This window comes from Macaca fascicularis, chromosome 1 (genome assembly GCF_037993035.2).
Source record: "Macaca fascicularis isolate 582-1 chromosome 1, T2T-MFA8v1.1".
Taxonomy (NCBI): domain Eukaryota; kingdom Metazoa; phylum Chordata; class Mammalia; order Primates; family Cercopithecidae; genus Macaca; species Macaca fascicularis.
In genome coordinates, this window is record NC_088375.1 from 59,752,122 (window position 1) to 59,766,465 (window position 14,344).

The following is a 14,344-nucleotide window of genomic DNA, read 5'->3' on the forward strand; positions in this document are numbered from 1 at the left end:
GGCCTCACCTGTCTTTGCTCCTGGATGACTATTTGAATGGTGTGGTAATCAGTAGTCTTTTAGAACTTAGCATTAAATTCTGATTTCCTGGCCTCAACATGGGGACCTAAACAGTTAGCAATCTGGGTTTGGGAGTGGGATGAGGGGAGGGTTGGAAGAAATATTTAGTGTGTTTCAGTTGCCTTTCTTTAAATACAGGGCACCCCTGAACCAGCCTCTGTTCGCAGCTCTGCTCTGTCCTTGGCTTTAGGTTATCAAACAGGCTTTCTCCCTCCCCTGCACAAGGGTCGGGAATGAGTCCATTTGCTTTCACTCAGCAAGAGCAAGGGACTAGTGACCAAGTGGTCGACTGGAGAGGCCTCTGCCCCATGCATGGCACACTCAACTTCACCATCAGAGAGGGCGATGTGGGTCACAGGAGAGGGATCTGGAGGCCCAGGATCGGAAGAGACACTCTAGGCACTGGCATTTTGACAGCAAACTCCTGTGGCTCTTTCAGGACTGTTCCTGGCAATATGTTATTGACAAGGACTATTTTAGGGCTATCCAGTTGCCTCCCCCTCTCCCCAACCTGGTGTCTAGCTTATCAGTAGCTATCTTTCCTTGCTCTTTACAAAAATCTATAGCACCCACAGGCCCAGTAATCATGAAAGGTCACTGGAAGGAAAGGCTGGAAGTCCTTCTTCTAACAGCCGTTCTGTGACTCCACTAACTTTGTGGGTTCCCATTTCATAGCACGGGTATCCTGAGCTGTGTAGCCTGCCTCACTCGCCACCTTTGTACCCGACAGGCCTACTGGATGTGGCTGTCCTTTTGTAGGGCATCCTCCCATCCCACAGATGAGGCTGTGCTGCCGTGTGGGCAAGCTCTGTGGGGAGAGGGGAGGCCAGTGGGCTGTTTTTGCCATCACAGAGTACTGGGAAGCCCCTGGCATCCTGCTCCGTAGCTCTCTTGACCACTATCCTGGAATCTTCTCCCCACCCCCATCCCCATGCTTCCAAGGCACTGACCTCAATCCAGTCTTTCCCACTTATCTCAAGCTGCTAGTCTGTAGGGATTCCTTATCTCAGCTCCATGTCACCGGTGAGGAAGCTCCAAGAAGGCAAGGGAGCTGAGAGCCTTCTCATTTTTCTCATACATCCTCCTCTTCACCCCGCCATCCTGGGAGCCCCAGCCAGATACTCTTCAGGGCAGGGAGCACGTGAGCAGCCCTGGGGCTAGAAGCCGGTTCTCCCACATTCCTGGGTGAGGGACTGGGTGGAGGGTGTGCCTGCCTCAGGCTCCTTGGGGGAGGCCCCCTGAAGGGCTGGGGAAAATCCTACTGAGCCCCAGGCTCTCCTGCCTGCACTGTCCCAGTGCGGGGGTGGGGGGTGGGGGTGGGGTTGGGGGGGGAATCCTGGACATTAACTCTCTCCTAGGCACCCAGGCGCTTCAGAGAGGAGGAAGGTAAGAAGCAGATTCTCTGGGCAGGACTTTCTTTGTCCTCAGGCTATAGAGTTAAAGAAAGGAGTATCTGTGGAAGGTGGAGTCACCTTTTGTTTGAGTAACCATTTCACCCACCCTGGCTGAGGGTGGCCAGGAACTCCGCAAGTTATGCATTAATGGAGGTGGGTCACACAGATCCTACATTTTTTTTTTTTTTTGAGATGGAGTGATTACAGGTGTGAGCCACCGGATCCCACATTTTTAGATGCATAAAAATCTATATCTGGGCTAGGCACGGTGGCTCATGCTTGTAATCCCAGTACTTTGGGAGGCCGAGGCAGGCAGATCACAAGGTCAGGAGATCGAGTCCATCCTGACTAACACGGTGAAATCCCATCTCTACTAAAAATACAAAAAGCCGGGTGTGGCGGTGGTCTGTAATCCTGGCTACTCGGGAAGCTGAGGCAGGAGAATTGCTTGAACCCAGGAGGCAGAGGTTGCAGTGAGCAGAGATCGCGCCACTGCACTCCAACCTGGGTGACAGAACGAGATTCCACCTCAAAACAAAATAAACAAACAAAATGCTAGATCTGGAAGCGATCTTAGGGATTATTGAATTCAGACAACCTCATTTTTTATAGATGAGGAAACAAGCGCAGACTCCAAGGGTCTCACCCAAGATGACACAGTTGCAGATGTTGGCTACAAGTCTCCTGCCTCAGCCACCTGTATTACCCCATTCAGGATCTCAAGGAGGGTCTATAAGACCCTGTCCATTGTGTTTCAGGCTGAGTCCATAGAGACAACCACAGACATGGGGGACTCTACCCACAGGGAAGGCAAGGGCTCTGACCATGGAGCTGGGAGGGAAGACTCTGAGTCCTGTGCAGGGAAAGAGCAAGGGTTTCATGTACAACACACCTGCATACCTGGGTGTGAATCTCAGCCCCACCCCTTCACCAACTCTGTGTGGCCTGGGCAAGCCATTCTAAGGGAACCCTCCACGCTGCAACTTTCTTGTCTATAAAATGGGAATAACCATGCATTCTTTACAGGACTTTTTTGGTGTGAGGATTAAATGAGAGAATATGTTGAAAAGTGCTTGGTAAATATATTAATACTATGCGTTCCCTCTTCGTTGAATGACGTGACCCAGATAGTCAGGCTTCTGACCACTAGAGGGCAGCAGAAGGCACCGGAAAACTGGGTCCAGTGAACCAGAGATTGGATGAGTCCAGAGAGCAGGGATGAACTTATCCGTGTGGATTCTGGCAACTCCGGCAGGGAGGGCTTCAGCAGACGCTGAGGGAAGAACTTTCAAGCAGAGCCGGGTCTCTTCAGGAGTGACTGCAGCAACCCTGATGCTTGGATGGAGTTCAGGCAGGTGATGGTAGTGAAGACCTTGCCAACAGATTGAGTGCTGGAGAAGGACCCCTTTAGTGGGGACCCTGGAGCCAAGGCTAGGCTGGCAGGCCCAGCCACCACCAATTAATCCATGAGTATTGCCCAGCGTTGAGCCTGGAGCACCTGCCAGCCCCTGGCCAGAGTCCTGGGTGTTCTTGGAAAAACCCCTAAACCTAGTAACTCCTCTCCCTACTAGGCCTCTTTGTCGCTGAATCGCTGGAATTTAGGGGCCAGCAGCTTTCTGATCCAGGTCAGCCAGAGGTTCACAGTCCCTCACTTTCCCTCCCCCTGCCTGGCCCATCTCTGGCCTGGCCCCTGGGAGGATTTTCCTGGGCCAGAGGGCAGCAGAAAGCACAGATGCCCACCCCAGCAATGTTCCCGCCACCTGCCCAGGCTAGTGCCCTGTGCCCAACCCCAGAGGGTGCGGGATGACAGACTCTGACAATCATTAAACCAGCCGGGCCTGATTTCCCAGCACCGCCTGCTAAGATCCGGGCCAAGTGGCACTGAATATGCAAATCACCTGGGGCCAGGAGCCCAGTCTAAAGGCCAGGAAATCCCCTCCGTCCAATGAGCCACCAGCTCAGGTTACTGCAGGGGATGTACTATAAAGGCCTGAGCTCAGGGAGGAGCTCCCTCCAGGCTCTATTTAGAGCCAGGTAGGGGAACGCAGCGGCCAGACACCTCAGCGCTACCTGGCAGAACTGGATTTCTCTCCCACCTGCGGCTTAAGCCTGACTGCCAGCCTGCCTGCCACAGCCGGACTCCACCACTCCGGTAGGATTCCCTGCCTGTCATTCCCTAGAACAGCTCTTGGGAAACTGCAGAGGGGTCCAGAGGATTTGCGGTTCTGAATCTGCGCACTCCAGTCTAGGATCTCCGAGCAAGAGCGTAGGTGTTCTAAGTGTCGAAGAACAGACAGAGATCGTCTCTGGGAGGGCAGAATGGCCATGACGCTGCCAGTCTGACTCCAGGGCCCCAGAGATCTGAGGAGGGAAGTCCAGCTGGAGGCTTCTGTGGTCCTGCCCTGGTCTGAGATCTTGGAGCCCTTCTTGAAGAGAGGGTGTCTGCAGAGTTGATGATCTTCCTGCCCCTGGGGGCTACTCTTGCCCATCATTGGGCAAAGCAGAGTAGCTGGGAGTGTAAGGAGAGGACCCTTGTCCCCTCACCAACCTCATCCCCTCTCCCCCTACCCACAGGTAGCCTCATGGCTGCAACCTGTGAGATTAGCAACATTTTTAGCAACTACGTCAGTGCGATGTACAGCTCAGAGGACTCCGCCCTGGCCCCTGTTCCCCCTGCTGCCGCCTTTGGGGCCGATGACTTGGTGCTGACCCTGAGCAACCCCCAGATGTCATTGGAGGGTACAGGTGGGTCTCAGCGGGGTGGGATGGGGCACGGAGTGGGAGACAGATCCATCTAAGGGCCTGTTAGACAAATGGGAGAATGGGCAGGGAGGAGGGTCTCTGGACGAATTCCAGGGCTAGAGGCTGAGACGTAGTGACTGAGGTGCTGGGGGTTGTGGGGCTGTGACAGTCAGAGGGAGGTGTCAGATACCAGGACAAGGGTGTTGTGAATGCTACCTCCTGCCCCTACTCTTGGGATGGCTCCAAGGGCTGAGGTGTGAATCCCCAGTGTGCTCTAGGAATGGGGCTGTGTGGGCTGGGAATGGTGGCTCACACCTGTATTCCCAGCACTTTGGGAGGCTGAGCTGGGTGGATCACCTGAGGTCAAGAGTTGGAGACCAGCCTGGCCAACATGGTGAAACCCCGTCTCTACTAAAAATACAAAAATATTTTAGCCCATCTTGGTGGTGGGCACCTGTAAGCCCAGCTACTTGGGAGGCTGACGCAGGAGAATTGCTTGAACCCAGGAGGTGGAGGTTGCAGTGAGGCGAGATGGCGCCATTGCACCCCAGCCTGGGCGACAGGAGCGAAACTCCGTCTCAAAAAACAAACAAACAAACAAACAAAGAAACAAAACAGCGCTGTAAGGTCTGCTGGGTGGTCTGGACTGAGCCTGTTGCCATGCCTGGCCCTTGCAGAGAAGACCAGCTGGTCGGGAGAACAGCCCCAGTTCTGGTCGAAGACACAGGTTCTGGACTGGATCAGCTACCAAGTGGAGAAGAACAAGTACGACGCAAGCGCCATTGACTTCTCACGGTGTGACATGGACGGGGCCACCCTCTGCAATTGTGCCCTTGAGGAGCTGCGTCTGGTCTTTGGGCCTCTGGGGGACCAACTCCATGCCCAGCTGCGAGACCTCAGTGAGTCCAGGCCCCTGGAAGCGGGGGAGCAGCTCCATATGTTGAGCTGAGTTGAGTTCAGTGTGACAGTGGGCAGGCCCTGGAGCTCTGGGCCAGCGGCACAGCCAGAGAGAACTCTTCAGGGAGGGATGAAGGGAGTGTGACCCTTCCTTCCTTCCTTGTCAGCTTCTAGCTCTTCTGATGAGCTCAGTTGGATCATTGAGCTGCTGGAGAAGGATGGCATGGCCTTCCAGGAGGCCCTAGACCCAGGGCCCTTCGGTGAGAACCCGTTTTCTCCTTCCTTCCCCAGCGTGTCTTGTCCCATCCCTGCCCCTCCACAGAGTGCTAGAGATGACCCCCTCCCCAGACTTCTTCCTCCCTCAATTAGAAAAATTGCAGCAGGTCATCAGACCCATGGGCAGCCTCACCTGTCCTGGTCTGGTCCCCTGAGCCCTCTCTGAGTTCTCACCTCCTCTTCCCAGACCAGGGCAGCCCCTTTGCCCAGGAGCTGCTGGACGACAGTCAGCAAGCCAGCCCCTACCACCCCGGCAGCTGTGGCGCAGGAGCCCCCTCCCCCGGCAGCTCTGACGTCTCCACCGCAGGTGAGAGTCTTCTCTGGGCCACAACCTCCCTTCCCCAAAGTGTCCCTGGTTCCCTCCGGCTCCCAGCACCAGAACTCAGGCGTTCTGGCAGGAATAGGAACAGGCTGGGAAGTGTGTCCTGAGAGCCAGCAGCATGGTTCAGCAGAGGGTGGGCCGGCAGGGGACTTACTCTGACCCCACCCCCCAGGGACTGGTGCTTCTCGGAGCTCCCACTCCTCAGACTCCGGTGGAAGTGACGTGGACCTGGATCCCACTGACAGCAAGCTCTTCCCCAGAGGTGAGTCGAGGGAGGTCCCCAAGAGGGTGTCCCATTTAGCAGTGTACAGAGGGCCCGGCTCTTTCTGCAGCCTTTTCCTATAGAGGGGCTGCTCTCCCTAACTCCCCCCTTGCCCTCCTTGATCTTCCACCACCGCCCCCACAGATGGCTTTCCTGACTGCAAGAAGGGGGATCCCAAGCACGGGAAGCGGAAACGAGGTCGGCCCCGAAAGCTGAGCAAAGAGTACTGGGACTGTCTCGAGGGCAAGAAGAGCAAGCACGGTGAGCTTCAGGGGCCCCTGGGTCCTCCCTGCACCGAGGCTGAGCTGCTTCCCCGGGCACTGCGGGTCATTGTGGGTATCCCTCCTGCCGTTCTTTCTGGCCTCCACACGGCCTTTGTTAAGGCTGTGCACAAGCTGGGGGCTCTATGGTATTGGTCACCACCTAATTACAGAGCCTTGCTTGGTGGTCCTGGAGAGGAGGAGGAAATAAGGCTCCCAGTGGGAGGCTCATGGCACTAGAGTCCTGTCCACTGACTCCAGCCCTCTCTGCACTTGGCCACTGTCCTGCCTTCTGGGACACCCTTGGTGTAAGGAGGCAGCTGGTGGGTGCTTACGTGGGCTGAGGAGAAAAGCAGTCACTGCAGTACCCACACAGAGGCACTCTGGAGGGGCTTGCTCCATGCTGTGGCCGAGTCAGCAGTGCGCCGGGGCGGGCAGGGCCAGCTGGCCTTGAGTGAGAGGGGACACCTGGATGGCAAACTGACGGAGGCTGGCCTTGTAGCACCCAGAGGTACCCACCTGTGGGAGTTCATCCGGGACATCCTCATCCACCCAGAGCTCAATGAGGGCCTCATGAAGTGGGAGAATCGGCATGAAGGCGTCTTCAAGTTCCTGCGCTCCGAGGCTGTGGCCCAACTGTGGGGCCAAAAGAAAAAGAACAGCAACATGACCTATGAGAAGCTGAGCCGGGCCATGAGGTGAGCTGGCGGCCAGGACCCTCACCATGCAGCCAGACACGGGGACAGTGCTCACACTCCCACTGCCCTCCTCCTGGATGCCACTTGGCTGCATGCAACAAGGCTGTGTCCTGTAGAGTGAGGACAACATCTGGGTTGGCCTACTTGGTGGATTAAACGACAACAGGGAGGAAGTATTAGCCTGGCGGATGGCAGACACAGTGTGCTTGAGCTAACAGCAACATTTCTTGTATCACCTGTGAGGCTCGTCCTCAGGAAGGCACCTGGAGAGTCGGGAAGTGGGTGGGAGCTGTGCCCACCCAGGGCCTGGCTTTCTCCTCATTGAAGCACTTAGCTTGCTTTTCTCCGGGCCTCAGTTTCCTCCTATGTCCAGGGGTAGACTAGGTCATCTTAAGGTCCCATCCAGCCCTAAAATCATATACTTACTTTCTTTTTTTTTTTTTTTTTTTTTTTTTGAGACAGAGTCTTGCTCTGTGGCCCAGGCTGGAGTGCAGTGGCTCGATTTCGGCTCACTGCAAGCTCCGCCCCCTGGGTTCACGCCATTCTCCTGCCTCAGCCTCCCGAGTAGCTGGGACTACAGGCGCCTGCCACCACGCCCGGCTAGTTTTTTGTATTTTTTTAGTAGAGACGGGGTTTCACGGTGTTAGCCAGGATGGTCTCGATCTCCTGACCTTGTGATCCGCCCGCCTCGGCCTCCCAAAGTGCCGGGATTACAGGCTTGAGCCACCGTGCCCGGCCTTTTTTTCTTTTTTAAATAGAGACAAGGGTCTCTGTGTTGGCCAGGCCAGTCTCAAACCCCTGGTCTCAAATGACTGCCCTGCCTTGGCCTCCCAAAGTGCTGGGATTACAGGTGTGAACCACTGTGCCTGGCCTTTTCTTTCTTCTTCTTTTTTTTTTTTTTTTTTTTTTTTTTTGAGACAGGGTCTCGCTGTGTTGACCAGGCTGGAGTGCAGTGGTACAATCTTGGCTCGCTACAACCTCTGCCTCCCAAGTTCAAGTGATTCTTATGCCTCAGCCTCCCAAGTAGCTGGGATTACAGGCACCTGCCACCATGCCCGGCTAATTTTTGTATTTTAAGTAGAGACGGGGGTTTCACCCTGTTGGCCAGGCTGGTCTTGAATTCCTGACCTCAAGTGATCCGCCCGTCTCGGCCTCCCAAAATGCTGGAATTACAGGCATGAGCCACCGTGCCCAGCTGCCTGGCCTTAAAAATCATGTACTTTAATGATCAGACCCCAGTCATAGCCATAGGATACAAAGAAGCAAGGGCAGAGAGCCATGTGTCCTGGGCACAGTTACTGGCCAGTATAGGGACAGAGCTTCTGCTTACGGGTGGGAAGAACAGAGGAGTTCAGGAAGTGTGAGTCAGGCTCGGCTTAGGCAGATACCAGTGGGCATGGGTCACCTGGGGGTAACGCGGGCTAGGTGGGAGGGCTGGCGACTCGGGGCCCGTTTCCTGCCTAAGCACCTCTGACCATCCTTCTCCCCACCCAGGTACTACTACAAACGGGAGATCCTGGAACGGGTGGATGGCCGGCGACTCGTCTACAAGTTTGGCAAAAACTCAAGTGGCTGGAAGGAGGAAGAGGTTCTCCAGAGTCGGAACTGAGGGTTGGAACTATACCCGGGACCAAACTCACAACCACTTGAGGCCTGCAAACCTTCCTGGGAGGACAGGCAGGCCGGATGGCCCCTCCACTGGGGAATGCTCCCAGCTGTGCTGTGGAGAGAAGCTGAAGTTTTGGTGTATTGTCAGCCATCATCCTGGGACTTGGAGACTATGGCCTCGCCTCCCCACCCTTCTCTTGGAATTACAAGCCCTGGGGTTTGAAGCTGACTGTATAGCTGCAAATGTGTCTCCTTTAATCTGGTGCCTCCTCAAACCCAGTCTCAGACACTAAATACAGACAACACCTTCCTCCTGCAGACACCTGGACTGAGCCAAGGAGGCCTGGGGAGGCCCTAGGGGAGCACCGTAATGGAGAGGACAGAGCAGGGGCTCCAGCACCTTCTTTCTGGACTGGCGTTCATCTCCCTGCTCAGTGCTTGGGCTCCACGGGCAGGGGTCAGAGCACTCCCTAATTTATGTGCTATAAATATGTCAGATGTACATAGAGATCTATTTTTTCTAAAACATTCCCCTCTCCCACAGAGTGCTGGACTGTTCCAGGCTCTCCAGTGGGCTGATGCTGGGACCCTCAGGATGGGACTCCCGGCTCCTTTCTCCTGTGAATGGAGGCAGAGACCTCCAATAAAGTGCCTTCTGGGCTTTTTCTAACCTTTGTCTTAGCTACCTGTGTACTGAAATTTGGGCCTTTGGATCGAATATGGTCAAGAGGTTGGAGGGGAGGAGAATGCAGGTCTACCAGGCTGAGGGGTGAGGGCAAAGGCTGACGAAGAGGGGAGTTACAGATTTCCTGTAGCAGGTTTGGGCTTACAGACACGTGGACTGGGCTGGGAGGCGAACAAAGGAAGCAGGTGAGACTGTCAGAGAATGCTTACAAGACTTCATGCAAGCAAGGACATGAACTCAGAAAACTGAGGTCAGAAACATCCTGCTGTCGCGACACCGCTTGGGTGACCTTGACCTTGACCAAGTCTGCCCTGTTTGGGACTGATTCTTCCTATAAGGCTAGGGTTTGGACCTGATGTTCTCAAGATGTCTAGAATTGCATGGCCGGCCTTGTGGAATAGATGGTTTTGCATTCCAGCCAAGTGGGCTGTAAGCTGTTTATCTGTAATATAAATCCCAGCTTTTGAGTCTGACAAAATCAGAGTTAGGATCTTGTAAAGGAAAAAAAAAACACAAACAAAATGGAGATGAGTACTTGCTGAGAAAGAATGAGGGAAGGAGTTGGCATTTGTTGAAAGTATAGTCTGTTTCTCTTTATTTAATAATTGCAACTATTACTCTAGATTTAGGAGGTACGTGTGCAGGTTTGTTACATGGGTATATTGTGTGATGCTGAGCTTGGGATGCGAATGATCCTGTCACCCAGGTAGCGAGTATAGCACCCATTGAAAGCCTAGTCTTTTTTTTTTTTTTTTTTTTTTTTTTGAGACGGAGTCTCGCTCTGTCACCTAGGCTGGAGTGCAGTGGCCGGATCTCGGCTCACTGCAAGCTCCACCTCCTGGGTTCACGCCATTCTCCTGCCTCAGCCTCCCGAGTAACTGGGACTACAGGCGCCCACCACCTCGCCCGGCTAGTTTTTTTTGTATTTTTTAGTAGAGACGGGGTTTCACCGTGTTAGCCAGGATGGTCTCGATCTCCTGACCTCGTGATCCGCCCGTCTCGGCCTCCCAAAGTGCTGGGATTACAGGCTTGAGCCACCGCGCCCGGCCGAAAGCCTAGTCTTATGCCAGACACTGCGCTAGCCCACTCTGGCTCATTTAATCCTCTCCCAAGAAGAGAGGAGATGCAGTATCCCCATTTGACAGATGCGGAAAGAGGTTCCACAGGTGTGCCTTGATTCTGTCCTCAAACCGTTTCCTGGGAGCTTTTCCTGGTGTAGGCTCTCTTAACCTAATCCTCAATCGACTCCAGAACTATTATTCTGTTTCCACAGCGATAATGTATCTAGGTTTTAGGGAGGACAGTTCATTGATGTTACTTATGAAGAATGCTTTCCAGGTGAAAAGTTCCTTAAGTTTGAGGCTTCACATTCCATAGAGCACATTAAAATCCCATTCATGGCTGGGCGCGGTGGCTCACGCCTGTAATCCCAGCACTTTGGGAGGCCGAGACAGGCGGATCACGAGGTCAGGAGATCGAGACCATCCTGGCTAACACGGTGAAACCCCGTCTCTACTAAAAAATACAAAAAACTAGCCAGGCGAGGTGGCGGGCGCCTATAGTCCCAGCTACTCGGGAGGCTGAGGCAGGAGAATGGCGTGAACCCGGGAGGCGGAGCTTGCAGTGAGCTGAGATCCGGCCGCTGCACTCCAGCCTGGGCGACAGAGCGAGACTCCGTCTCAAAAAAAAAAAAATAAATAAAAAATAAAAATAAAAAAATAAATAAATAAAATAAAAAAAAAATAAAATCCCATTCATGAGTTTCAAATACTGCTCTGTTGTCTTGGAAATGCCAACCAGATTATTGGCTGAAGTGATGTGGGTAAAGAAGGGATCTTAGAAAAACTAAAGCTTGTGTGTGGATTTCTGGAAATGCAGCTTGCTCTGGAGAAGCAAGAAATGGTAGAAAAGAGAGTGGGGAAGTTGATTGGAGAGAAAAGTGAGATCACAAGAGAACCCAGAATCCTGGAGCCATTTGGAAAAAGACTTTTATTTACATTTCCCTTCTGAAGTGTGAGCCAGTTAGACAAAGGGGATGTGGGCCAGGGCGTAGGTGTAACCTCAGAAGCTGGGGAAGCTTTCACAGCTACTCAGTCTAAAAATGACCCCATTTCTTGAAAATTATGCATTAGACTCTGGTCTAGTTTCCCTAGCCACAGTATCTCGGGGTCCTTGCACCCTTAAGAGATGTGGCCCAGCTGGGCACGATGATTTATGCCTGTAATCCTAGTACTTTGGGAGGCCGAGGCAGGAGGATCACGAGGTCAGAAGATCGAGGCCATCATGGCCAACATGGTGAAACCCTGTCTCTACTAAAAATACAAAAATGAGCTGGGCGTGCTGGCACGCGCCTGTAGTCCTAGCAACTCAGGAGGCTGAGGCAGGAGAATCACTTGAACCCAGGAGGTGGAGGTTGCAGTGAGCCGAGATAGCGCCACTGCACTCCAGCCTGGCGACAGAGTGAGACCCCGTCTCAGAAAAAAAGAAGAGCGGTGACCCAGTGTGGCCTGAAGTCACCTAGCCAAGAAGTGGGGGAGGGGCCTCTGAAGCCTGGGACATGCTTGTTCGGCCTCCCTTGACTCCCAGCGTCTTCAACTCCTAAAGGAAATCGTAGCAGGGAGGAGGGCTGGGAATATGGTGCTCAGCCCCTTCACCCTCTTCTGGAGGGCTGGGGGCAGGTGCTGCCCGCTGCACACTGACCTTTGTCCTGCCATTTGCAGTTTATGAGGTGCTTTCCTCATCCCATTATCTCATTTGATCCACCCCACAGCTCTCTGAGGAGACCGGGCGTCCCCATTTTACTGACAAGGTGGGCCGAAGTCACTGGCTGGGTGAGAGTGGGGACCAACTGACAGCATGCCTGCCCCCACGTTGCAGCTCAGTGAGGCCACCTGGGCAGCGCCTGGGACAGCCGGGAAGACGGCAGCTCTGGGAGGGACGTCTTTCTCCCCAACAGTTCTCTCCCCTCTCACCCCTCAGGACGCTGCACAGTCCTGGCACAGACCCCTGGGCTGGCCTCTGTGCTGCCCTCTCTGTCGGTCGCCGGACACCCTTACCCCAACTCTCACCAGCCCAGGGACCTCCGAATGGACCCCTCCTAGCAGGAGACAGCCCTGTCTCTCGCCCACCCCAGTCTGCATCCCCTCAGGTGTGTCCTGGGCTGGGGAGTGGGGGTGGGGAGGAAGCCACAGGGCCAGGCTGTTTATATCCTGCCCTGCCGGAGCTGCTGGTCACCTCTTATCTGCTTCTGTGGGATTGGGTGTGTCGCTGTGCAGGTCAGAGGGAAGTCACCCCTCCCGTGGTGTTGGGTGTGCCTGAGGAGGGGCTGGGGTCGGCCTCCTGGGACAGTTCCCGGCTTCTCCCACAGCCCCACCTGTCCCACCAATTCTGGGGAAATCTGGCTTCTCCTGGGGGAAGTGGGTGAAGGGGTTGCGTTTCTGAGGAGTCTGGTTTCAATCTGCTCTCTCACTGCAGTTGTCTGTTTACACATCTCTCTCCCTCGCCTGGCTGTGAGCACCTCTGGGCAAGTGCTGGGGCTTACTCACCTCAGCACCTTGCACAGCGCCTGGCACAGAGGAGGTGCTCAATAAATATTTGTTAAATAGCCCCGTGACTCTCCCTGCCCTGGCCACCACCTCCCCCACAAACCACACACACTCATATACACTCATGGGAACCAAAGTCACACACACACTCACACTCACAAAGATAAATATCCACAAGCCCTCACTCACATGCCCCTGCAGACACTGCCTGCTCTCACACACTTGCGTGGACCATATGCACAGCCTCACACTTGCACACACCGGTGCACACAACACACTCCCACCTCATAGTGTCACATAGCCACACCCAGGCCTACTTGCAGGACTCACCTCCTCCCTCAGGGTCCTTCTATGAAGCATTTCCTGACCTCCTCTTTGGCCCTTTTCCACCACCAGATGGGTTCAGCCCTTGCCTCCAGTCAGGACAGGCTTGGTAATTTGCAGAGCCCAGTGCAAAGTGAAAGCCTGGGCCCTTGTTAAAGAATTATTAGGCCGGGTGTGGTGGCTCACACCAGTAATCCCAGCACTTTGGGAGGCCAGTGGATCACCTGAGGTCAGGAGTTTGAGACCAGCCTGATCAACATGGCAAAACCCCATCTCTACTAAAAATAACAAAATTAGCTGGGTGTGGTGGCATGCACCTGTAATCCTAGCCACGCTGGAGGTTGAGGCAGAAGAATCACTTGAACCTGGGAGGCGGAGGTTGCAGTGAGCCGAGATCAAGCCACTGTACTCTAGCCTGGGCAACAAGAGCGAAACTCCATCTCAAAAAATAAATAAATAAATAATAATAATTAAAAATTTCAAAATGGCAACAGCAGAGCAGAGCATGAACCATGCGTGAGGTGCAGTCCTCCACCAAGTGCAGGGCCCTGTGGGACCACTGTACAAGTTGCACTCAGGAAGCCACCCCTGCCATCATTTGCCACTGGCCCATAAGAGCTCCACTGAACTAACTACCCACCATGACTTCTACTACAGATATGTTTGCCACAGTCACAAAGAAATCAACAATTTTTCAAGTTTTTTGTTTTTGAGACGGAGTCATGCTCTGTTGCCCAGGCTGGAGTGCAGTGGCACCATCTCGGCTCACTGCAACCTCTGCCTCCCAGGTTCACGCCATTCTCTTGCCTCAGCCTCCTAAGTAGCTGGGACTATAGGTGCCCGCCACCATGACCGGCTAACTTTTTTGCATTTTTAGTAGAGACGGTGTTTCACCATGTTAGCCAGAATGGTCTCGATCTGTTGACCTCATGATCTGCCTGCCTTGGCCTCCCAAAGTGTTGGGATTACAGGCATGAGCCACCGTACCTGGCCCAAGTTGTCAAGTTTTTAAAAGTAGGAAAATTTTCACAGGAAAAACCCCTAAATTTATGGCTTGTCTTTTTAAAAAATTGGCTGTGCGAAGTGACTCACACCTGAAATCCCAACACAGGGAGGCCGAGGCAGGAGGATCACTTGAGCCCAAGAGTTCAAGACCAGCCTGGGCAACACAGGGAGACCCTCTCTCTACAAATAATTTTTTAAAAATTAGCCAGGAGTGGTGGTGTGCACCTGTGGTCCCAGCTACTCAGGAGGCTGAGGCAGGAGGATCG

The 14,344-nt window shown here is 53.9% G+C and overlaps 1 protein-coding gene across 3 annotated transcripts; it reads left to right on the forward strand.

The window, feature by feature from the left end:
• The first annotated feature begins 3,507 nt into the window (after positions 1-3,507).
• ELF3 (E74 like ETS transcription factor 3) lies at positions 3,508-9,189 on the forward strand. Of its 3 annotated transcripts, none has more exons than XM_005540416.5 (9): positions 3,508-3,720; positions 4,029-4,199; positions 4,874-5,095; positions 5,261-5,353; positions 5,557-5,676; positions 5,864-5,953; positions 6,098-6,214; positions 6,716-6,911; positions 8,406-9,189. In XM_005540416.5, the coding sequence occupies exons 2-9, from the start codon at positions 4,037-4,039 to the stop codon at positions 8,518-8,520; spliced, it is 1,116 nt and encodes a 371-aa protein (XP_005540473.2). In that variant the 5' UTR covers positions 3,508-3,720; positions 4,029-4,036; the 3' UTR covers positions 8,521-9,189. The 3 variants fall into 3 exon arrangements, with proteins under 3 accessions (XP_005540473.2, XP_005540472.2, XP_015303490.2); XM_005540415.5 differs by having other exon boundaries at positions 3,508-3,606; XM_015448004.4 differs by having other exon boundaries at positions 3,665-4,199.
• The last annotated feature ends 5,155 nt before the right edge of the window (positions 9,190-14,344 follow it).